Raw genomic sequence first — 24,577 nt, 5'->3', positions numbered from 1 at the left:
CAAAATGTCAAATAAAACCAAAAACACACCATAAAAAAAATGGTACAAGTTGCCATATTAAAAAAATATCATTAAAAAAAACTAGCATGTATCCCGTGCATTTGTACGAGTAATAATATAAAAAACCGTGAAAAAAAATATTACGGTAAAATTTTTATGGGCGGGTGAACCCACAATCCGACCAAAGTATCCATTTACTCTCACATATATCCAAATTAACCACAGCTTTTGACCCGGCAATCCGGACACTTTAAAAATTAAGTATCATTATATATATATATATATATATATATATATATATATATTAGTTAGTTAAAAAGTTGAATTTATATTGTTAAAATGTCACGCGTTTATCAAATTTTGGGTTGAATTAAAAAATAAAGTGTTATTAGCCTAGCTGGTTAAAAGGTTGTACTTGTTTTGTTAGGTTGTAAGATCGAATCATACCTATATCATTTTAAGTTTATGGGCGGGTCAACCCACAATCCGACTCAAGTATCCATTTACTCTCACATATATCCAAATTAACCACAGCTCTACCCGGCAATCCGGACACTTTAAAAATTAAGCATCATTATAAATATAAGTTCAACTTTTTAACTAACAAATTTTGGGTTAAATTTAAAATATAAAGTGTTATTAGCCTAGTTGGTTAAAAGGTTGTACTTGTTTTGTTATAGGTTACCGGACAATTTAAAAATTAAGCATTATTATATATATATATATTATAACTTGTTTTCAACAAATTTTATAAATTGAAAAAGAAAATATCATATTTCTCATATGATTTTAAATAAATTACATTTGTCAATCTGAGAAAAGAAGGAGGAGAGAATGAAATCATCTCTCCCCCTACGATTCACCTTCCTCCTCTCTCTCTCTTTCGCTGCTTCATACACAGTCTATTCATACTCTCCGCCATTTTCGTCCCGCCTCAAGCTTCCTTCTGATTCCAAAGCCACCGCCTTCGATTTACTCTCTATCCTAGGAACTCCGCAACAAGCCGCCGCAATCGACCCCAAAGTAGCTAATGAACTCAGGTCATGCTTCAAGTTCCTTGTTCCTTTCTCTCCCTCTCAACAACAACAAACGCCACTTCCCTCGTCGATGTCATCCGATCATCGCCGCCGCCGCCTTGCAGACGTGAACGATCTCATCTGGCGTCCACCTCCATCGGTATTGGAGCTTGCTCGATTAGCTATGGATACAGGCGGTGATCCAGATTCCATTCATCGTACTCTCGATCCAATCTATATCACCGTTAGTCTTTTCTATCAATTTCCATATGTTTGCGAACCTTAGGGTTCAATTCATTGTTTTGACCTTATTTTTATGCATTCTGCTGATTAATTTAAGTCATGATTGATGCTATATGCACTTGAGTAGAATGTCTTTCAATTAGCTGGCTAGGGAATTAACCGTATGAAAGCTCATGAAAAGTTCTATATGGAGATAAGTTAATAATTGAGCTTCATCAATGCATTGATCTTAAACATGAAGTTTGTAGCTGGTTGATCTGATAATGTTATTTGTTTTTGATTCCTTCCTTATGTATCTATAAAGTTCTTCTTGTCTCCAATTAACAACCTTATAGATGTTGGAATAGTTTGAATGAATATATGTGTCTGTTTGCAATGAAGGGATGCATTCATTGCAAATGTTTTCATCATTGGCATAAAACATTGTTTTTTAGAGAGTTTTAGATCTATGTTGTATCATGAGGCAGTAGTTTTATACAACACAAGTTTGCCTTGTGTCTTTCTTCCAAGTTCATTTTTTCTTAAGGATAGGCACATGAATGTATAGATTCTTTTAGCTAAAAGTATTCTCTTAGGATATTTGCAGGTACCTGATGCGGAAAAATGCCAAGAGAATCATTGTGAGCTTACAAGAACACCGTATGGGAGACGCTTTATAGATGAAGTATGGAATATGGATATTGTTCTAATGATCTCATTCATCATTAAATTAACTGGTTACTCAGTCCCTTTGTGTTACTTGTCTTTCGTAGGAGTTGAACTCGTATGTTAAGTTCTTGTTCGAAACAATTGCTGACCTGGGTTCTAGTGTGGGCTTTCATGTATCATTAAATCGGTTTGACCTATTCCATGGTCATATGTTTATCGCGACGGAGTCCAGAAGGCTTGGTATCTTGTAAGTTGGGTATACTTTTTAACCTAATGGAACTTAAATAAAACTAGTTACAGGTACTCCACATCATTTATTTTTGAACAAAACTATGAAATAACTTATCCAATGTTTATGGGTATTTTCGAGGCAGGTTCCATGCAAAAGAATACCCCATGTATGACAAGAAGGTTTTTCCTCATTATATGGGATACTGTCAAATAGGTAGGTTCACTCTCCATTAAAGCTCCTCTTAGAATCATTATACCGACTACTATAAAGTTAAACATTTGGTGACCATTTATTCAGGGTCTAATGTGGTGTATGATGATTCAATGAATTTGAGAAACATTCTTTGGTTGGCTCCATTGCCAAGTGAAACTTCCTCAGATTGGTTGGCTCCTGGTACTTCTCCTTATCTTTATCCCATATATTTGCTTTATGTATAGTGGAATTTTCTTATTTTATACTAATCTAAAAATGTGGCCAGTAAGATGGGTTTCTCTTTAGAAACTGGGCAGTTCTTGCATGTGCTAGATCTCTTGTCCTCTGAATTGTCTAATCAGATATTGCTTGTATCAGATTTGCTTTTGCCTAGAAGAAACTCAAACGATGATGTTGCTCTTTAGCTTTATAATTAGCCTTTTTGGTTACTGTGGTTTTTTGGGGAATGTTGTAAAAATAAAATTAAACTAAAAGCCAACAAATATTATACAAAAGAAAAGAGAGTTACATGAAGAGAGACAGGAAAAGGGGAGATTATTAACATGGTATCCCCCTGAAACTTAGAAGACCTGACTCATTTATAGAGTTCATGGTAATGTTAAAAACTTTCTAAACAGAAAAAATTGAGGAAATAAAGATGAAGATGAACATAGTTTGGATTTGGGAATTTGTAGGATCAGTTTAGATTCCTATGAATTATTTTGATTAATACCATGCTTGTAGGATACCAGTTGAAGCGAGTCAATTATGAAGTAGTTGAATTTAGCTGAATCTGCATACCATCACGAACCAAACCAAGATTTTGCTGAAATAATATTCCCTTGTTCATTAGCCGCTACTGTAGAGTTCTTTTTCTTTGTAAAATAATATAGCTTTGGAAGTTGATTGGCACGTAAATGACTTTATCTCAATTCGAATGGGATTTTTGTTATTTCTTTTGCATTTGTTTAGATTACAAGCTATATTTGTATTATCCCCTTCCAAACCATTTCTTATTCCTTAAATCCTTCAACTAGTTCATTGTCATTTTGAAGGATCGATACCCATTCCTTGCAATAGTAACTTATTTTAGAGAACTTAGTATGTTCTTAGTGGGAATCTTTGAGCTTGATGTATCTCTTTTCGAATGTTTCATTTGTGTGTTTTGGCTAAAAGAGTGGTTAATTTCCGGTTAGATTACAAGCTATATGTGTATCATCCCCTTCTAAACCATTTGTTATTACTTATTACTAGAGATTTGCCTTTTATTTTTCATTTCTTGTCACAGGAGTTCTAGTGATATTGGATGCACATCAGGATGGGATCATTTATAGAGATATCATACCCCAATATGTACAGTACGCGAGGACCATATACGAAGGTTTTTTCTTATTTTATCCAATTTTTTAATGTTCCTTAAATCGACACGGACATGTTTTTTTGATGCCTAAGAACGATGTGAACTAGCAAAGAACCCTAAAAACATCTGTTTTGATTCTTTGCAGATGACTTTGGGGAGGTTGTTGTAGACGTCAACTACTTGAATGTAGGCGTAATAAAACCCGACTATCAACTTTTCATTTGTTAATCAACTATTTATTGCCCTTAGATATGGTTCAACACTCGGATCTTCGACAAATTTAACCCGCACAGATAGGACCAAACCGAGATGGATCCACCTTAAATGGTAATATTTACATATTAATTTTTCTTTTATTATGTTTATATTATTAATTTTGTTATAGTCATATGACTCATATCAATAATTAATTTGCTTAAACTAGTTGACATACTAGGATAGTTAATTGGAAAATTTTTTGACTAAAAAGATGAAAAGTCTAACAAATATTAGTTTCTTAAATTAAAAATAATAATAAGTAGTTATATTTGTAAATAATTTTGGTTAAAATATATTTAGAGCATTCCTATCCATAACCAATTTTTTGTCATGATCATAGTCATGATCATGAAAAGAGTTTTGATCATGGTGCTTATCAATGACAAAAAAATCTTGATAATTAATTAAAAAATATTATTTTTATTTTTAAATTAAAAAAATAATAAATAATTTTTAAATATAATAATAATATTTAATTTTTATACATAATAATGTTTTTTAATTTTTAAAAATAATAATTAATTTTTAAATGATAATAAACACGAAATTAAAATACATTTATTAACATAGTAAAAATTACAAACTAAATATAGTAGAAATTAAAACAGACGGCGATAATTAAGAGAACAACATCAATAATCATATTTCACATATCAGTCGCTCCATATAATTGCCATATGTTTTTGACCAAGTCCGATTTCAGTAGCAGGTGCGTGTTTTTATCTGCAACATCGTTCTTGTTGGCCAAATACGTATTGATATCCACAATACGTTCACTCGAGAACTCAAAATCACTGTCTTGTTCAACATACAGCCTGCTTAACTGATTCCTTCTGCGGGTCTCTTACTTGCACGCCTCTACGGTTTATTTGCGGAATTATCTTCCACAAATTTCCGCGGGTTATCATAACCATCATATGTGTCTCTTTCATCTTCAACTATTATGTTGTGCATAATGATATAAGTCATCATGATTCGATTTCATGCGAGCGATGGCTTACGAATTATTGCAAATCGAGCTTGAGCACCCAAAATGCACGCACAACGTCTTTTTTAACAACCTCTTGGTGTTTTGCAAATAATTTTTTCTTTTGGTGTCTGGGAAAGGGTTATTGACTGAATGAATGTAGCCCATTATCGATAGATACCATTTGTGAGATAATATACCTTATCATAATGATTACCATTCACCACAAAGTTGGAATCTGGTACTCGACCTTCCAGAACTTCATCGAACACCGGTGATCTATGAAGGATGTTAATGTCGTTATATTATCCTGGCATGCCAAATCCACAAGTCTTCAGATGCAACCACTTCTAATATTAGTGTTGCTTTCCCACTTCGACCTTGATATTGGCCTTTCTAAGCAGACAATTTTTTCATTCTTAGTGCATGCAATCAATACTCCCAATCATGCCTGGAAATCCACGTCGCTCCCCTTTGCGCATAAGTTTTTTTAAATCCAATCGAGTATGCCTGCGTAAATACTTCCTTTCAAAGGTATCAATGACAACTTCGGTGAATTTTTGAAGAGAAATCATTGTCGTGCTTTCGCTCATTCTTAAATATTCATCGACACTATCCGTGCATGTGCCATAAGCTAGCATCTGCATTGCTGCCGTGTATTTCTACAAAGCTGACATACCTAACTAACTTGTGGCATCTTTGTTTTGATGGAAGAATTCATCATGCGCCTCAGTTGCATTCACTAGTCACTAGTCGAAGAAATAAGTTTTTGCACATTTTAAACCTCCGTCGAAACATATAATCTGGATAGGTCGGGTTTTCTCCAAAGTACTCCCTGTACTCCCTCATGAGGGATCTGTGACCGACTTCTCGTTCTCGTTCATAGTACTCTCTTCCCTTACTACAATTTCGAATGTGTTTTTGTGGATAATTTTTTGGCACATATTCATGGACAATATAATTCACCGCTTCATCAATCAATTCGTTGACTTCATCGTCATCTGAAGAACTTGGTGGAGGGAATGGAGAATAACAATAGTACATCGACGTATTAACAGATGAAGAAGAGTAGTTTTCATATTGTGACATGTTTTCGTGAGATTAGTGTTGCAGGAGGTTTTATCTTTTGAGATATATTTGTTGTGTGTGCTATATGCTAAATAATCCTAAGTTATATATAGGGATATAACATTGAATTCTTTGGCTACTCATTTTATTACTAACATTGGATACTACTTTACTGCACTTGGCATTATTGACATCAGATACTATTATAATGGGTTGGTGTTGTCAATTTATTTTCCTACTTTTAAGATTCGTAACAATTGAATGTTGGTGTTGTCAATTCATTTTCTTATTTTTCATATTCATAATAATGGTGCTGTGTTGTCAATTCATTTTCTTACTTTTCAGATTCGTCATAATTGTGAAAATATTTTTGAAATAAATCAACATTACTGAAATAAACACGGAAATACAACACAAAGTGAAAATTACAACACATAGCACATTACAAGCAGAAAATTATAACATTAAAGAGAAGATTACAACACATTACACACTGCGGAAATTACATAACATTGCGGAAATTGAAACCAATAATCTAACACTTAGCGCGGAAACAAACCAATTAAAGATAATCACCAACTTCACACATGAGTTTATCCTTGAGTTTTTCTTTCGGGGGTCAAATTGGACTTGGCAATAAGCTGATAAAGAGCAGTCAATTTCATCTTCTTCTTGTCCCACTCAAGCTTCTCTTGTTCTAGTTGGAAGTATTGCGCTTTCTCTTCTTGCATCTTCCTTTCCTTTTCCATCTCAAACTCTAGTCTCTGTTGTCTCATCTCCTCCCGTTTAGCTGCAGCTTCGTCATGTAATTGAAGTCTGGTGGCAAAGTTTGTAATGTTTGGATCTTCCTTAAACTTTCCTATAGCAAGTTCTTTAGATTTCTTAATACCAATTGGATGACTGTTAGCACCACCAAAGACGTCATCATCAGTAGCGGGTGTCTCCAGCGTTGCACAACCACTATCGATAATTTTCCGCTACCACTAGAAGGCTGTTCACTTTCAGTGTTTTTTTCTCTAGGATTGACTAGTTCTTCCCATTTGTTGAAATTCCGCAAAAGACGCCATGCATGATCAAAATCCCAAGAACCATGCTGGTGTTCATATATTTTTATAACGTTTTTTAGGACATCACTCTCATTCTCTTAGTCGCAACATCATATGCATGAACTCACTTGGTCACTACTGTAGCAGTTCTTCTCCACCGACTTTGAAGCATGTCCCCATTTCGTACGTGGATTTCGTACGGTCGTTGTCTCTGAGTCTCCTCAAACGACTTCTGCACCTTACTCCATAGTTGGGTAGCCTTTTGGTTAGTCGATTCAATAGCATCAGTGCTGTGTTTCATGAACGAAGCGATGAGCACTTCATCTTTCGTTTTCTCCCATGGAATTTTTTCCTTGCCGGTAGCTTCTTTGCCCGTGTTTTTCTTTTTCATTGTAGCTTTCTTTCCTCGGCCAACACCAATGTCAGAGACATCGTCTTTTACTTCATATTGGTTGTACGAATTTTGTGTCTTTGAGACTATGGTGTATGACTGGAAATAATTATCTTCGGAATTCTGGTAATTTTGTGGGTAGGTATCGAAATTTTGTTGGGAGTTTTGATAGAAGTTTTGGGACGAATTCTAAGATATACCGTAATTATTTCCCGGCGACATCATATTTTGCCACCCGATTGGATTATTACGCTTAAACTGTCGAAAACTTACATATTCGGGTTCAAAATCAGCGGAAGTGTTTGGATTATTGTTGTAATTATCCATAATAATTTAGTATTAATTATGGATAATTGTAAATAAAGGAGGGTAATTAGTAAAAAATGGAGAAAATAATGATTTTTTATGTGCTCCGAAATATATGAAGAGTGGTCTCTATTTATAGATCTCAAAAAATTATGAATTTTGGTATATTTTTTTTGGTATAATGTGTTTTAATTTTTTTTTTAATGTTGTAATTTTCTAATTGTAATGTGTTATGTGTAATGTGTTGTAATTTTCATTTTGTGTTGTATTTCCTTGAGCCTCGTTTGATCTTTGGGTTATTGGGATAAAACTCAGGTTTTATCTCAAAACCCAACCATCACATCTCAAATCAAATCAATCATTTTATAAATTAAAATACCAAAATTACCCTTTAATTAAATATTTCATTTTATATTATTAAAAAAATAATATTAATATATATATATATATATATATATACTTTATTACATTATAAAATTTATTTTTATATAATTTAAATTAATAAATTATTTCATTTAAAAAAATTATATTAAATAAAAATAAATTCAAAATATAAATAAAATTCTAACCAACTATATTATCTAATATAACATTTAAAATTTAAATTTATTTTAATAAATATTTATACTAGAAAATAAAGTTAAATATATTTAAATAAAAAATATTAATTAATTTAAAAATATATCTTATTTAAATTAAATATTTATAAAGAAATTTATTATTACTTTTTTTTATATATAAACTAACTTTAAATTATATTTCTAAATAAATACTATAATTGTTTGATTTTTGGTTATTATATTATAAAATTTATTTCATTTAAAATTTTATGTTATTATATTAAATAAAAATAAATACACAATATAAATAAAATTATAATATACTATATTATCTTATATAATATTTAAATTATAATTATAAAATTAGTATTCATTTAAATTTTATTTGATGTATTAATAAAAGTTAATATTAATATATCTATAATTTTTAATATTTATTTTATTATATTATATTTTAAATTTTATTTAAATATAAATTAAATTAATATATTTTTAAAATGTATTGAGAGAGAGAAAAAGAGAGGTAGGGGTATTTTTGCAATAAAAATTAAAAAACTGATTTTTTCCTAATTTCATCAAACAAGGTTATTTGGGATAAAACCCGGATAAAACCCCAATAACCCAAAGATCAAACAAGGCCGTGTTTATTTCAGTAATGTTGATTTATTTCAAAAATATTTTCATAAATATGACTGAATCTGAAAAGTAAGAAAATGAATTGACAACACCAACACCATTATTACGAATCTAAAAAGTAAGAAAATGAATTGACAACACCAACATTCGATGAATACGAATATGAAAAGTAGGAAAATGAATTGACAACACCAACCCATTATAATAGGATGTCAATAATGCCAAGTGCAGTAAAGTAGTATCTAATGTCAGTAATAAAAGGAGTAGCAAAAGAATCTAATGTTATATCCCTATATATAACTTAGGATTATTTAGCATATAACACACAACAAATATATTTTAAAAGATAAAGCCTTCTGTAACACTACTCTCACGAAAATATGTCACAATATGAAAACTACTCTTCTTCATCCGCTAATACGTCGATGTACTATTGTTATTCTTCATCCCCTCCACCAAGTTCTTCGGATGACGATGAAGTCAACGAATTGATTGATGAAGCGGTGAATTATATTGTCCATGAATATGTGCCGAAAAATTATCCACAAAAACACATCCGAAATCGTAGTAAGGGAAGAAAGTACTATGAACGAGAACGAAAAGTCGGTCACAGATCCCTCATGAGGGACTACGTTGGAGAAAATCCGACCTATCCAGATTATATGTTTCGACGGAGGTTTAGAATGTGCAAAAACATATTTCTTCGACTAGTGAATACAGTTGAGGCGCATGATGAATTCTTCCCTCAAAATAAAGATGCCACAGGTCGGTTGGGTATGTCAGCTTTGCAGAAATGCACGACAGTAATGTGGATGCTAGCGTATGACACATGCGCGGATAGTGTCGATGAATATTTAAGAATGAGCGAAAGCACGGCAATGATTTCTCTTCAGAAATTCACCGAAGCTGTCATTGACACCTTTGGAAGGCAGTATTTACACAGCCTACTCGATTGGATTTAGAAGAACTATTGCGCAAAGGGGAGCGGCGTGGATTTTCAGACATGATTGGGAGTATTGATTGCATGTACTGGGAATGGAAAAATTGTCCGACTACTTGGAAAGACCAATATCAAGGTCGAAATGGAAAGGCAACACTAATATTAGAAGCGGTTGCATCTGAAGACTTGTGGATTTGACATGCTTTTTTTGGCATGCCAGGATCATATAACGACATTAACGTCCTTCATAAATCACCGGTGTTCGATGATTTTCTAGAAGGTCGAGTACCAGATTCTAACTTTGTGGGAAATGGTAATCATTATGATAAGGTATATTATTTCACAGATGGTATCTATCCACAATGGGTTACATTCATCGAGTCAATAGCCCTTCCCAGACACCAAAAGAAAAATTGTTTGCAAAACACCAAGAGGCTACTAGAAAAAACGTTGAGCGTGCATTTGGGGTGCTTCAAACTCGATTTGCAATAATTCGTAAGCCATCGCTCGCATGGAATCGAGACGTTATTAGCAAAATCATGATGGCTTGTATCATTATGCACAACATGATAGTTGAAGATGAAAGAGACACATATGATGGTTATGATAACTCGCAGGAATTCGTGGAAGATAATTCCGCAAACAAACCGTAGAGGCGTGTAAGTAAGACCGACAGAAGGAATAAGTTAAGCAGGTTGTATGTTGAACAAGACGGTGATTTTGAGTTCTCGAGTGAACGTATTGTGGATATCAATACGTATTTGGCATACAAGGACGATGTTGAGATAAAAACACGCACCTGCTACTGAAATCGGACTTGGTCGAAAGCATATGACAATTATATGGAGCGACTGATATGTGAAATATGGTTGTTGGTGTTGTTCTCTTAATTATCGCCGTCTATTTTAGTTTCTACTATATTTACTTTGTAATTTTTGCTATGTTAATAATGTATTTTAATTTCGTGTTTATTATCATTTAAAAATTAATTATTATTTTTAAAAATTAAAAAACATTATTATGTATAAAACTAAAAATTAAATATTATTTTTTTAATTTAAAAATAAAAATAATATTTTTTAATTGATGATCAAAAATTTTTTGTCATGGATAAACACCACCATGATAATAATTTTCATGATCATGACCAAAAAGTTTTATGAAAATCTTGGTCATAAAGTTTTTTTCATAATCATGACCAATTTTTATTTTTTGGGTCATAATCAATGACGTCATGACGAATAGCCATGCTAAGATAATCATGACCAATTTTTATTTTTTGGGTCATAATCAATGACGTCATGACGAATAGCCATGCTCTTAGTACTTAGAAAATATTATTTTTAAAGCCTTAGTATAATTGATTCCTTCAACCAGCTGGACTTAAACCATATTCAGTTCACAATATTTATATTGTAATCAATAATTTGATGAAAAATAGTTAAATGATAGTACTAGTTATTTGAATGTAAATAATTAAAGGATGGAAGAAAATGCTAAATCAATAATAGTCAATTGAATGATTATACATGATTATTTTAATAAATTTTCAAACATAATGACTTGCTTAAATATAAGAAATAATAAAATTAAATAAAATGAATATTTATCTTTATTATAATTATTTAAATATCTTTAATATCCCCTCTAAAGGGAAACAGAATTATTGTTATTATATTTATATAATTTTTTATATTTTTATAATAGTTTATATAATTTTATAATAATATTAAATTATTTATGATATAAAAAATTATATTTAAGATATCACAATAGCTTAGTTGGTTTAGATTAATTAAAGTTATTAAATTTATTAATATATACACAACATTATTTATTTAAATTATATCCCAACAAGATATAAAAAAAATAGTTTATAAGTAAAAAACATTTTATGTTTTTCAGTAAGATAATAAATACACTATTCACGTTTGGGTTAAATTTAAATTTTGTCTTACTAAGTTCATTATATTATTAGAGTAATAAATAAATTTGGTTTAAAATGATTTTTTTTACTAAACAAATATATTTTAAATGAAATAAAAATAATTAAATTATTTATTGGTTAAAAAGGAAAAAAAATAGTACATAATTTCTTGGTTAGGTCTTTAAATCTCCCTATTGGCTCCATTCATCTTGTTCTTGATTGAATATGAATAATTTCTTAATGAATCTAATGTATAGATACATAAATTGTACAATTATGTGAATTTGTTTTTAAATAAAGCACCATTGGAGGAATGATGAGTTTTGTGTGGATATTATAATTACATGAAATTAATTATACAAAACTCTCGAAGTAAACTCATATGGAAATAACCTGCACTTCTTACTTTCTAAATTCAAATAAAATAAATATTATACATATTTATTCCATATAAAAGTATAACTAGTTTTGTTAATTCTGAAAGTTGTAGTTGTGAATAGATGATAAAGGATTAGACAAAGGAGAGAAAATGATTAATTTATCTCTTATTTAATTAAGTTTATATATTAATTCATAACTTTTTTATATATATTTTATTACTATTATAAAGTAGATAAATTATTGTAATATTATTCGTCCAATCAAAAATATTATATCAATTTTTTTTTTCAAAAACTCTTCAAGAATAGTTCTGGTTTTTATATTATCAATTCTCAAAATCAAATCAAACATGATATTAGAGCTTATAAAAAAAAACTCAAAAAAATGATTTCAATAGAAGAAGAAGTTCTACCAATAATACTTGGATGCATAAAGCGTATATAGACCATGATTAGAGATTCTTTTATGAGTCCGGTGTTTGATTACGTGTGGGAAATGACTAAAACGACTAAAACCACCGTGTCCCACAACGTCCTATATGTCTCTACTTCAACATTTTGGACTTTAGAAAGAAAAAAAAGTTATTACACTTTATATTTTAAACATTTGGAATTTTGTATTCTACCGTGCTAAACATTAATACTAAGAATGTATCTAATGTTTGAATGAAAAACATAAATTATTATATAAAACATATAAACAATGAATTTTCAAGAAAATATTATTCAAACATGTTTAGACGTAATAATCATATTAATCGTTCAAGACATTAATTACTAAATGAAGTATAAAGATTATATAAATTTATACATGAATATACTAAAATGTAAAAGTTATAAAATAATATTTAAATCATAGGTCTATTACATTTTTCTAATCACGTTTAACATAGACATAAACATTAATTTATAACAATAATATAAATTAGTTTTAAGATTTGTAGTCTTAAAACAAAATAAACTAATTAAATGTAAAAAAAAAATAGAATCATGATCAAACTGATTACTTTCTTGATTAAATTTAATTGTTTTATTATTTAGTTATTATTTATTTAATTAGTAATAAATATCAGATAATAAAATAAAGTAAAGAAGAAAAAAATGAAATGGATCTAACTGTTATGTGAACTTTAGGTCAAATTTCAAATTTGGGCCTAATTTGGTTTGGCCAAAAATTATAAAACAGGATTGGGCCACTTGGGAGTTAGGTTAGAAACGGGTCAGCCATGGGTCACAAGTTCTACCCGTAACAGATTTGGATCTTTCTCCTCAACAAACAATTTATCCTCCAACAAGTTTCAGTCTTTTACTTTGATCCGTGTTCATCTCCCAATTCACATAAAAAAAATACAATTTAAGAGAAAACATAAGTTACGGATCACGTGATTACAATAAATGTCGATTTAAGTCGACTAGAATCGATTAGGGCGATCTTCGTTCTTGAGCCTAAGCCTAGAACAGACTACCCAACAACCAGTTTTAAAGAAAATAGACTCTAATCTGTACCTATTTCAGAAATGAAAACCAAAATCCAACCGGAGTTATAAATCTATGAATCATGCTCAAAAAATAATATAGATATCAAACAACTTTTAACGATGAACAAAAATAATTAAAAAATAAGAATATAAATCTTAAATTAAAAATAATATTAATAGATGCTTAAAAAAAATGAGGAAAGGATTTTTTTAAAATGCTTTCGAAATACCATTATATATAAATCTTGTTGGAAGATCTTCTTTTATTTTTATTTTTATTTTTATTTTTGTTAGCTCTCCTTTTATTCATTGCATAATTGCATTTGATGGCCTTTTATAACATTAATATTCGTTCTTCTCTGTTTAATCGGGATACCAGATCTGCCAAAGCATCTAGTAGATCGTGGCTTGAGGAAAGTCGTCGGATCTGTCGAGATCTTCAGCGCTAGAAACGGAAGCCATTAATTAACCCACCTTTTTTTTTGCTATCTCGTCGGCCAGTTGAGTTGGAGGAAGGCAGAGTTGTCAATCTAAATATATTTAAATATATTGACGATATTCTTACTCGGGATGACGATGTAACTCCGCCTTCCTCCAACTTAGCTGTCCGACGAGATGACGAGGTAGCAACAAAGAATGCGGGTTGATTAATGACTTTCGTTTCTAGCGTAGAAGATCCCGACAGATCCGGTGACTTTCCTCAAGTCACGATCTACACGATTTTTCGGTAGATCTTGTATCCCTATTAAACAACGAAGAACAAATCTTACTTGAATGCTATACAAAGCCATCGAGTGCAACGAAAAAGAGGAGAGCTAGAAGAAAAAGAGAAAAAAGAGAGAATTTTTCAACAAGATTCATACTAGAATTTGGAAAGCATTTTCAAAAAATCCTCCTTCCTCATTTTCTATAATCATTTATTAATATTATTTTGATTTATATTCTTATTTTCAGTTATTTTTTGTTCATCATTAAAAGTTGTTTGATATCTGTATTGTTTTTAAGTTTGATTAATAGATCTAGTACTCCAGTTGAATTTTGGTTTTCAGTTCTGAAATAGGTATAGATTGGAGTCTATTTTTTTAAAAAATTGGTTGTCGGGTGGTCTGTTATGGGCTTAGGCTCAAGAATGACGATTGGAGGATTCCGATGATGATTTAGAGGATCGATCTGAATTTCATAACCCTAATCGATTCTAGTATACTTAAATCGACATTTATTGTAATACATGTAATCCATAACTTATGTTTTCTCTTAGATTGTATTTTATATGAGTTTGGGAGATGAACATGGATCAAAGGAGAAGACTGAGGAGGAGAAAGATCCAAATCCGCGACGGGTAGAACCTGTGACCGTGGCTGACCCGTTTCTGACCTAACTCCCTCGTGGCCCAATCCTGTTTCTAAATTTTTGGTCAAACAACACTAATTTATAGGCCCAAATTTGAAATTTTGCCGAAAGTTCACTAAACATCTAGGTCCATTTCATTTTTTTTTTCGTGTTTACTTTATTCTATTATTTGGTATTTATTACTAATTAAATAAATAATAATTGAAAAATTAAATTTAATTAAGAAGTTAATATTTTTTATTAAAATTTATTCTTGATCTAAGGACCAATTCGATAATGATTCTAATTTTTATACATTTAATTAGTTTATTTTGTTTTAGTGCTCCAAAAATCTTAAAACTAATTTATATTATTATTATTATTATTATTATTATTATTATTATTATTATTATTATTCATATTTCTACGCTTGATTATAAATTAATATTTTAAAATTTTGCATATTAATGTTCATATTAATTTTCGCATGATTAAAAAAATGTTTCAAAGATTATTAAGCCTATAATTTAAATATTATTTTATAATCTCTACATTTTGTATATTCATGTATATATTTATATAATGTTTATATTTATTTAGCAATTAATGTCTTGAATAAATTAAAATGATTAATATGATTATTACGTCTAAACATGTTTGAATAACATTTCTTGAAAATTCATTGTTTATACGTTTTATATAATGATTTATGTTTTTCATTCAAATATTAATAAGATACATCCTTAATATTAATGTTTAATCCTTAATATTAATGTTTAACACAGTAGATTACAAAATTTTAAATGTCTAAAATTTTAGTGTAATAATATTTTTTTTTTCTAAAAAACAACATTGATGAAGTAAAGAGCTACGGGACATTGTGGGACACAGTGCTTTTAGTCCTTTCCCACACGTAACCAATCACCGAACTTATAAAAGAATCTCTAATTATTTTCTTAATTTAAAAAATTAGGTGCCGACTTTCTAGTCGTGAGGTTATTCTTAATCGAAAAAGTTAAAAAGACTTATGTCAACCTCTCATTAAAATTCCAATCTCTGACAAGACTCGACGGAAATGTTAGTTATGGGGTTGACTATAAAGTCTATATTTTCATTACTTTATTTTTCGATATTATCAAAGGAATAAATTCCTCACGTAAAAAGAAATAAAAATAGCAGTTTAAACGGTGTAAGATCCATATCAAAACTGAAAGGTTTTTATCGTGTGTAGTACTGAATCTGAATATCGTGCTTTTGCATATACAATTGTTGATCTTTGTTGGATTCAATCTCTACTTAGAAAACTTCAAGTTTCACTTTCTTCTTCTCCAGTTCTATAGTGTGATAATATTAATTTCGCATTCTTATCAACAAACCCGGTATTTCATACTCGCACAAAATATATTGAAATCAATTTTGACTATGTTGGAGAAAAAGTTGCTCGTAAACAACTATTCATCTAATACATTCCTACTGAAGATCAAATGACTGATATCTTCATCAAATGTCTTGTTTCTCATCGATTTGCTCTTTTACGTAGCAAACTCACGGTTTGTACCTCACCTTCTCATTTAAAGGGGTGTGATAAAGTATTAAACAAATGAGAGAAATTATTAATTTATCTCTTATTAATTGACTTATATATTAATTAATTTCTAAGTTTCTCTTATTGATTATATCTTTTATTACTATTATAAATATATAATCTATTATAGTATTCTTTATTAAATCAATAATATTATATTAATTTTTCTTTTCGAAGAACTCTTCAAAAAAATTTAATCAAATAGTTCTTAATTATCTTATGAATTCTTAAAATCAAACTATGTATAATGTATCAAAGGTCAAGTTTGTCATAAAAATAAAAACTATTTAATTTCTAGCTTTTGATGTAAAGCTTTGTCTTTATAGAATTTTGATGATTGTTGTCACATGTGTGGCACTAATAATACATAAATAATAAATAAATTTACTCAAAGTCATTAAATATTAGTGAGTACATTTAATTGCATTTTTTTCTATATTAAATTAAATGAGATATGATTTATTGTTAGCTTTCTCAAAAACAAAATAAAAAATAAATAAATGAAGTGAAATGAGTAAACCCACCATTGATGATTTTCCACATCAGATCTCCTACTTTACACATAGGAAATAGATGGTGAAAGGACTAAATGGTCCTACAAACAGCTCATCTCTCCACCTAACTCTCTCTTTCAAATCAGTTCAGATCTTCTGCTACCGATTGCCGTGTTCCCCTGTGGCGCACCAATCAGATTGCAGCATTATTAATTTAATAATAAATCAATCTGGGCAGGAGACGGAGGGAGGGAGAATCCGGAATCCGGGTTTAGGCCCGGGTTCACACAAGACGCCGTTAACGGAAGCGCCCGTTAACGCCAGGAAATAATATAATATTCAGATAATACCCAGATAAGATATCTTCGCTCTGATCTACACGCCCGTTGCCATGACCCTCATGTAAACCCCGCATACCCACCCATGAGAAGAACGCCTGCCGTTCATGAAAATACACTTACACGTCCATGTAAAGACCGAATTGACATGCATATTATATTTACGTTTTTTAAATATTAGTTTAATTTATTAAATAATACAGGCAGCGATATAATATTCGCTTCAATTAATTCAATCTTTTATTTTCTCGGATTTTATATTTTTTTTTTATGTAATTATTTTTTACCTCGAGACTCTCTGGAGCGAAGATATATATGCTTCAATTAATTTTAATAAAAACCTCATGTAAAACCCCCCTACCCACCCATGTGAAGACCGCTTGCCTACCATGTAAAGACACTTACCCGTTTATGTGAAGGCCAAAATGACATGGATTTTATATTTCCGTTTATTAAATATTAATTCAATTAATTGAGGATGACATGCAGCGACCGAACAAATCTTCGCCTCAATTACCGGCTTGTTTTCTTTTTCCATTTTTTTTTTATTTCATTTTTTTTGCCCCGAGACTCTCTGGAGCGAAGATATATTTGCTTCCATTAAGTTTAATAGAAACCTCATGTAAAACCCCCCTACCCACCCATGTAAAGACCTCTTGCCTACCATGTAAAGACACTTACCCGTTTATGTAAAGACCAGAATGACATGGATTTTATATTCCCGTTTATTAAATATTAATTCAATTAATTGAAGATGACATGCAGCAACCGAACAAATCTTCGCTTCCATTCCTTGGCCACATTTTTTTTTTATTCCGTTTATTAATAAATGTTAATGTAATTAATTTAAATTGAAAATCAGTACACGACCAAATATTCGCTTGAATTTTGTTTTTCGAGTAGACGATTGAAAGCGAAGATTTCTTATTTTCCAATAATTTTAGCCTGACGTTCATGTAAAACAACCTCCCCTCACATGAGAAGCCAACTTGACTGTCATGTAAATTCACTTACCCGTGCATTTACATTCCACGAATAAATCTTCGCTTCTATGAATACTATCTCTTTTACATTTATTTTTATCATTTCTTTATGAATTTACGATATCGAACGAATATTTATTCGCTTCCATTACTAGTTGATATAATTTCAATTTCCCGCTACAAGCCGACTATCCCTCTATTTCATTTTCATAAGCAACTGTTCATATTCTTCTCTCTCTATCTCCCGGCGATAATCCAAACACTGAACGTCGAAACCCTAGATATTTCGTTTATACTACAAGGATTTCTTCTGAACATGTCGGGTAACCAAGGCAACAACATGGAAGTGGATCATCCCATCGACTCCCGAGAGGTCGTCTTGCAAGTTTGTAGGAGCATAACCGAAAACGAAACTGCACCCACTCCGGCATCCAACGTCAATCCCAGCACTAAACCAGAGAGGTATGTTCATCTTATTGTGTTTATACTAATTTTACACATGTTTATTCAATTTATTTCGTTGAATACTGATTTATGCTATCCCACCCAAAATAATGACTTCGAGGTTTAATAACTTTACATATGAAAGGAAGAGGAAGAGAAATCCGAAGACGAATACTAAGTCGTCGATGACTGCTGAATCAGTTTCCACAGTTGCTGTCGAAGCTACTGATGTTGCTGCAGGTACTGATGAGATTTTACCACCACCTTTTCCCCCTAAAAAAAAACGAAATGTTATTCATACCTCCACTCCAACAGTCGATGAAGAGTTACCAGAAGCACCCCCAGAAACCACTAATATTTCTCCGTCTACTACCCCATTCGATGAAGAGTTTCCCCCCTCTCCCCAAAAAACCAAAACCCGCAAGAAACGTCCAGTGACATTTCTAACCAGATCATCACCTCATGGCCTCGCTCAACTCATTCCTCAATTGAGCGTAGAACAGAGGGAAGCCGTTAAGGAAATCGGGTTTGGTTCTCTTCTTACAATGGGCGTCTCCAAGTGCCTTGCTCATTTTTCCAAACATGTAATCCAATCTTTTGACCCGGATAAGAGTTCTCTGGTATTGGCCAACGGTGATGAGATCCGTATCGATGAAGATCTCGTACAGCTCGTGATGAACCTCCCTAGAGGCTCAATGAACGTAGTCGAGTCCGTTGGGTTGGACAAGACTAAGGACCCTGCTTATTTTAATTTCTTGAGGGATTGGAAGACCAGATGGACCGGGGAAGACTCCAAAGCTCCCGAAACACTTTCTATGATCCCCAAGATATTAAGTAACACAAGTGCAGACAACGATTTCAAAATAGACTTCGTTGTCTTTGTTGTCTCTAGTTTTTTATGTCCTGTTCAAAATTCACGAGCCAGGTAAACATGTATTCAAACCTCTTATATATCTAATTGTATTTTTGAATACTGACAAATGTATTTTTTTCATTTCAGGTTCAAAATTCTCAAATCCTTAATGGAGGTTGATAACATAAAGGAACTGAACTGGTGCCACTTTACACTTCAACGATTGATTGACAGTGTAAGAAGTTGGAAAGAAAAAGCAAGTAAAAATAAAAATCCATATTTCGATGGACCTATAACCCTTTTATCGGTAAGTATTGTTGCCTCTCTTATATATGATTTATAGATATGTAATATTTTCTAACATGTCTCCCACTCCTTTACTCCAGATTTGCTACCTAGATGGTGTTTTTGTGGAAGGTGAACGTATCCCCTACGAAAGAAAATTTCCAATCATCTCCTGTTGGGATGACGTCAGCGTGTTGGAGTTTACCAACTTAGAAGGTCGTGCCGGTGGTTTTGGGCTTGGCAGGGCAAGGGCGCGCCTAGCAGTTAGACAACCCGAGAATCCAGTTGACTCGGTTGAAGTAAAAGAAGACGATAATGAGGTATGTGGAAACAATAAATTGACTCCCATTGTTCTTTATTATCCTGTTTTCAAGATTAATGAAGTATGTTTTTCATAATGTACAGTTGTTGACATCCAAAATCCTGCAAACTTTTAAAGATACAGCCCAACAGCTGAATTACCTATCAGGGGAGTTGGAGAAACGCAACATCGATCCGAAGCCCTTTTTTGAGGCCGGTTTCCTGAACCTCAGAGAGTCTGAAGGCTTCATGAAACACTTGAAGGTGGTGTTCGATGGTCCGGTTCATGTAGGTGTGGAAGATCCTACAAGGGAGGCACTTGTGGACACTTTACCGTGTGCGGGCTTGAAAGTCATTAGTCCCCGGGTTGATTACACATGTGAGACTGCATTGGAGGACCATGCAGACAATCCAACAACACGGGTTGAACAGAATGATTTAGAGGATGCAGTTATGCCCCATCAAGAAAATCGTTCAGATCAGGTAGAACCGAATGATCTCGATGATGCAGTTCTGCACAATGAAGATCAGTCACTCCCTGTTCAAACGAAAGATGTTGAGGATGTAGGTCATGACATTGACGATGAATCACTCCTTGTTGAACAGGAAGTTGTACAGGCTGCATTTCAGCCCATTCAAGCCAAGTCACCCCCTTTTCAACCGGACGAACCTGAGGATGCAGTTATGCCCCCTGATGAAAATCGTTCGGATCACGTGGAACCGAATGATCTCGATGATGCAGTTCTGCACACTGAAGATCAGTCACTCCCTGTTCAAACGAAAGATTTTGAGGATGTAGGTGTGGACATTGACGATGAATCACTCCTTGTTGAACTGGAAGATGTACAGGCTGCAGTTCAGCCCATTCAAGCGAAGTCACCCCCTTTTCAACCGGACGAACCTGAGGATACAGTTCTTCCCAACAAAGATGCCTCACCCCGTGTTGAACCAACTGATCATGATGGCGAAGTCAAGGAACCGGATGAGGTACCCCCAGTGCAGACACCCACTCTTGAAGACGATGATCAGGGTGAAGGCAAGCAACAGGTTGAGGAACCCAAATCTCATCATTTAGAACCGAATGATCATGGTGCAGGGAAGGAAAATGTCGAGGAACCCCAAGCTCAGTCTGTTGCACCAACTGATCAGGGTGAGGGCAAGCAACAGGTTGAGGCTTCTAAGGCGGTTGAATCTTCTGAAGATGAAGATGAAGGTGATGGGGGGGGGGCGCATCAACATTAAAGAATATCCTAAGAGGAAGATCTCAAAAATTCCTGTGCACCTTCGATCCCCTTACATGCAACAGGTGGCTGATATGTTGGACCACAAAATAACCAACAAGGAACAGAGATTAGCCGATTTTGTGTTTGATGAAGACCTCCCTGGATCGTAAGTTATTTCGCCTTGTTTTAGAAATTTTAAAAATGAAATTATTTAGTTATGGTCTTCTAAATGAATGTATTTTGCAGTGACGTTCTGTACGTAGGTGCACCTGGTAATATCACCCGGGAATTACTTCGTTCAATGAAAATGGGTCGCGAAATTTCGAGCGAAGTGATTGACGCTTGGTCCATAATTGTGCACTTCAAATGCCGTAGGTTGCCAAGGCATGAACCAAGAATAATTTGTTTCTCATCATGTTCACATGTAAGTGCATCTCTTTTTTTTTGCTATGTATTGTTTGATGTTCATGACTTTGATGCTCTGCCCTTATTTTGCAGGTTAATATGCAGCATGATGCCACGTTATTTTCCCAATCCATTGAAGAAGACATGAGAAACTACCAAGTCACAAAAGAAGACCTCATCTTCGCTGACGTGGTCTGTACATATCCCTCAATTCCAAGTAAATAATATGCAATAATGTATTAAATGTTTGTGTTCTTTTTGCAGATATTCCTACCCGTTGTCGTTTCCCGACATTTCTTCCTTGTTTGTGTGAATATTAAGGACTCCAAAATCGTTGTAATAGACAACTCCGGCCGTCCTCATGGAATGAAAATTTTGGACAAGTATGTCACTTTGAGTAAACAACTCGATTGTTTTGTGAAATTCTTGTTAAGTCAAGGCATGGACAGAATGGCTGCCAAGGTTAAAAAATACAGGATAACGGCACCAAAGCTGGACTGGCAAGACAAAACAAACAAGACAGACTGTGGTGTATACTTAATGAGACATATGGAAACATATAGAGGAACGGCGAAGAATTGGTCTATTGACATCAACGAAAATAATGTAAGTGTTATACCATATCTAATTTTTAGTAGATGACATTGAACAATTTTAGATGTTCTTATACTTTCTCTTGTTCTTTTGAAGGCCGAAGAAGCTTTGAGTACGTTGAGGATTAAATATTTATACAGAATTCTTATGTCTGAGCACAATGTCAATAGGTTCAAGTTAAAGACTGCAATTAGATCAAGATATTAGGGATTTGTATGTCTTATACGGAATTATACTTGTACAGTAATTCTTATGTTTACACAGGTCAATTCACATTTTTTAATGTATGGATGTTTGATAGTGAATTATAACTTATAATGCAATTCAGATCTTAATGTATGGACTGCAATTCAGATGTTAATGTATGGAGTTATAATGTATTGATGTTTGATGTGTCTTCTTGTACCGATTTTTTTAAAATCATAAACGAGGACATTTTCTTAACTGTGTGTTTTAATATTCTTAAACGAAGATATATTGTCAACATCATGAAACTGAAAAACTTGCAACCGTAATATCTTCTTCACTGAAAATTTTGAAATTCTTAAACGAAGATATCTTCTTATGTTAATTTTTGGTGAAATCCATATTTTGGAAATCCGAGACGAAGATATCTTCTTCACTATATGTTTTTAAATTCATAAACGAAGATATCCTCGCAACTATACATTTTGTAAATCATAAACGAAGATATCTTCTTATGTTAATTTTTGGTGCAATCCATATTTTTAATATCCGAGACGAAGATGTCTTCTTCACTATATGTTTGCCAATTCATAAACGAAGATATCCTCGCAACATGTAATGCAACCACCTGTGGTATGTATTGATTTCAATTCAAGAATGAAAACTCATTTATTAACTTCAACTACTGCTGTATCAAGATCATCACTCTCATACCCTCACTCTCACTCTCACTCTCACATTACACTCTTACTCCTTCCCGAATCTCTATCTACCGTTGTCTTTCCTTAAGCGTAAAACTCATAAGATGGATGTAGAGATGGACCCAGACATGCTGGTTTTATCGCAGCAACAACTGGAGCGATACTTAAGTCTGATCAACGATGACCCTGTCCCTTTTAGTGTCTATCATGTAGATGAGATTCTTTCTCTATTACGAATAAACGTTAACGACGGACTGATGGCCCACATGCAAAGCAGATGGGATACGGACTCTCGTTCTTTTGTTATTGGGGAAATGCACATATGCCCGACGCTAGAGGACTTTGCTTCAATCCTTAGGTGTGGTACAAATGCACTCATGATCTTGCCTGTCCATCAAGATCCTCATATGGCCGTCCACATTTGCGACAGCTTCTATGGATGTACAATGCTTGATGCTCTCTTGTTTACCCTCCAACATGGATTTCTGAATATGACAAACATAGACGAGTACATTTGGCGTGTCCAGGGAGCTGAGATGACCATCAGCCACACACAAAGCAAACTGATCATGCTTGTGGTTCTGGCTCATTTTTTTTTATGTCCGGCTGCAGGACGCCGGCCTTCGGAAAGGCTCCTGCGTGTAGTTCCTGCACTGATGGGAAACGCCCCAAACCTGGCTAGCCTGGTACTTGCTGAGACATTACTTGGTCTTAACGAATTTGTTCCCGAGGAAAACAACTATTCTCGCCGTGGATCACCTTTGGTTCTATACCTCTGGTTGTTAGACAAGTTGCATTGGTTGCCCCGTCCTTCAATTCCCTACACTTCCTTTGCCAATCTACAAGTGCAAAGGGTCAATGGACTCGTGCCTCCGAATTTTATTTCGGATATTCACCCAATTAGGTTCATTGTTCCGTGGTATCTGTTTACTGAAATGATGTACGAGATGAGGGGTTCTCCATTCATCATTTTGTTGGGCCTTCAGGGAACTACCTCCTACTGCACAAGTGTCATATACAGACAATTTGGCCTACGGAATCCCCTACCTTCAAATGGAGACAATCCTCCGGAGGACTTCATGTTTACTCCTCAACATCTTTACTTAGAGTACGCATCAATAATTGAAAATTCTTTGACGGTTTTCATCCCCAACCGATGGATCAATGCTGTGAACGAAGCCATTCAGCTATACATTCCACCCGTCATCG

General features: G+C 33.0%; 2 protein-coding genes across 2 annotated transcripts; both read left to right on the top strand.

The window, feature by feature from the left end:
- Window positions 1-799: 799 nt before the first annotated feature.
- LOC124930928 lies at window positions 800-4,050 on the top strand. Its single transcript, XM_047471304.1, has 7 exons — window positions 800-1,260; window positions 1,846-1,923; window positions 2,012-2,154; window positions 2,282-2,352; window positions 2,437-2,532; window positions 3,620-3,712; window positions 3,837-4,050. The coding sequence occupies exons 1-7, from the start codon at window positions 835-837 to the stop codon at window positions 3,917-3,919; spliced, it is 990 nt and encodes a 329-aa protein (XP_047327260.1). The 5' UTR covers window positions 800-834; the 3' UTR covers window positions 3,920-4,050.
- A 5,298-nt stretch (window positions 4,051-9,348) lies between these two features.
- Window positions 9,349-10,516, top strand: LOC124930380. Its single transcript, XM_047470731.1, has 2 exons — window positions 9,349-9,854; window positions 10,210-10,516. The coding sequence occupies exons 1-2, from the start codon at window positions 9,349-9,351 to the stop codon at window positions 10,514-10,516; spliced, it is 813 nt and encodes a 270-aa protein (XP_047326687.1).
- Window positions 10,517-24,577: the final 14,061 nt, after the last annotated feature.

The sequence above is a fragment of the Impatiens glandulifera genome, chromosome 3 (genome assembly GCF_907164915.1).
Source record: "Impatiens glandulifera chromosome 3, dImpGla2.1, whole genome shotgun sequence".
NCBI lineage: Eukaryota > Viridiplantae > Streptophyta > Magnoliopsida > Ericales > Balsaminaceae > Impatiens > Impatiens glandulifera.
The sequence above is the reverse complement of the archived record's forward strand: the minus strand, read 5'-3'. Positions and strand labels throughout refer to the sequence as shown.

Bases quoted from the DNA above. Each gene is read 5' to 3' on its own strand.
- LOC124930928 (XM_047471304.1), top strand. From the start codon at position 835: ATGAAATCATCTCTCCCCCTACGATTCACCTTCCTCCTCTCTCTCTCT. The intron at 1,924-2,011 runs GTATGGAATATG...TGTCTTTCGTAG, and splicing joins GGAGACGCTTTATAGATGAA to GAGTTGAACTCGTATGTTAA. The intron at 3,713-3,836 runs GTTTTTTCTTAT...GATTCTTTGCAG, and splicing joins CGCGAGGACCATATACGAAG to ATGACTTTGGGGAGGTTGTT.
- LOC124930380 (XM_047470731.1), top strand. From the start codon at position 9,349: ATGTACTATTGTTATTCTTCATCCCCTCCACCAAGTTCTTCGGATGAC. The intron at 9,855-10,209 runs GTATTTACACAG...ATTATTTCACAG, and splicing joins ATTGACACCTTTGGAAGGCA to ATGGTATCTATCCACAATGG.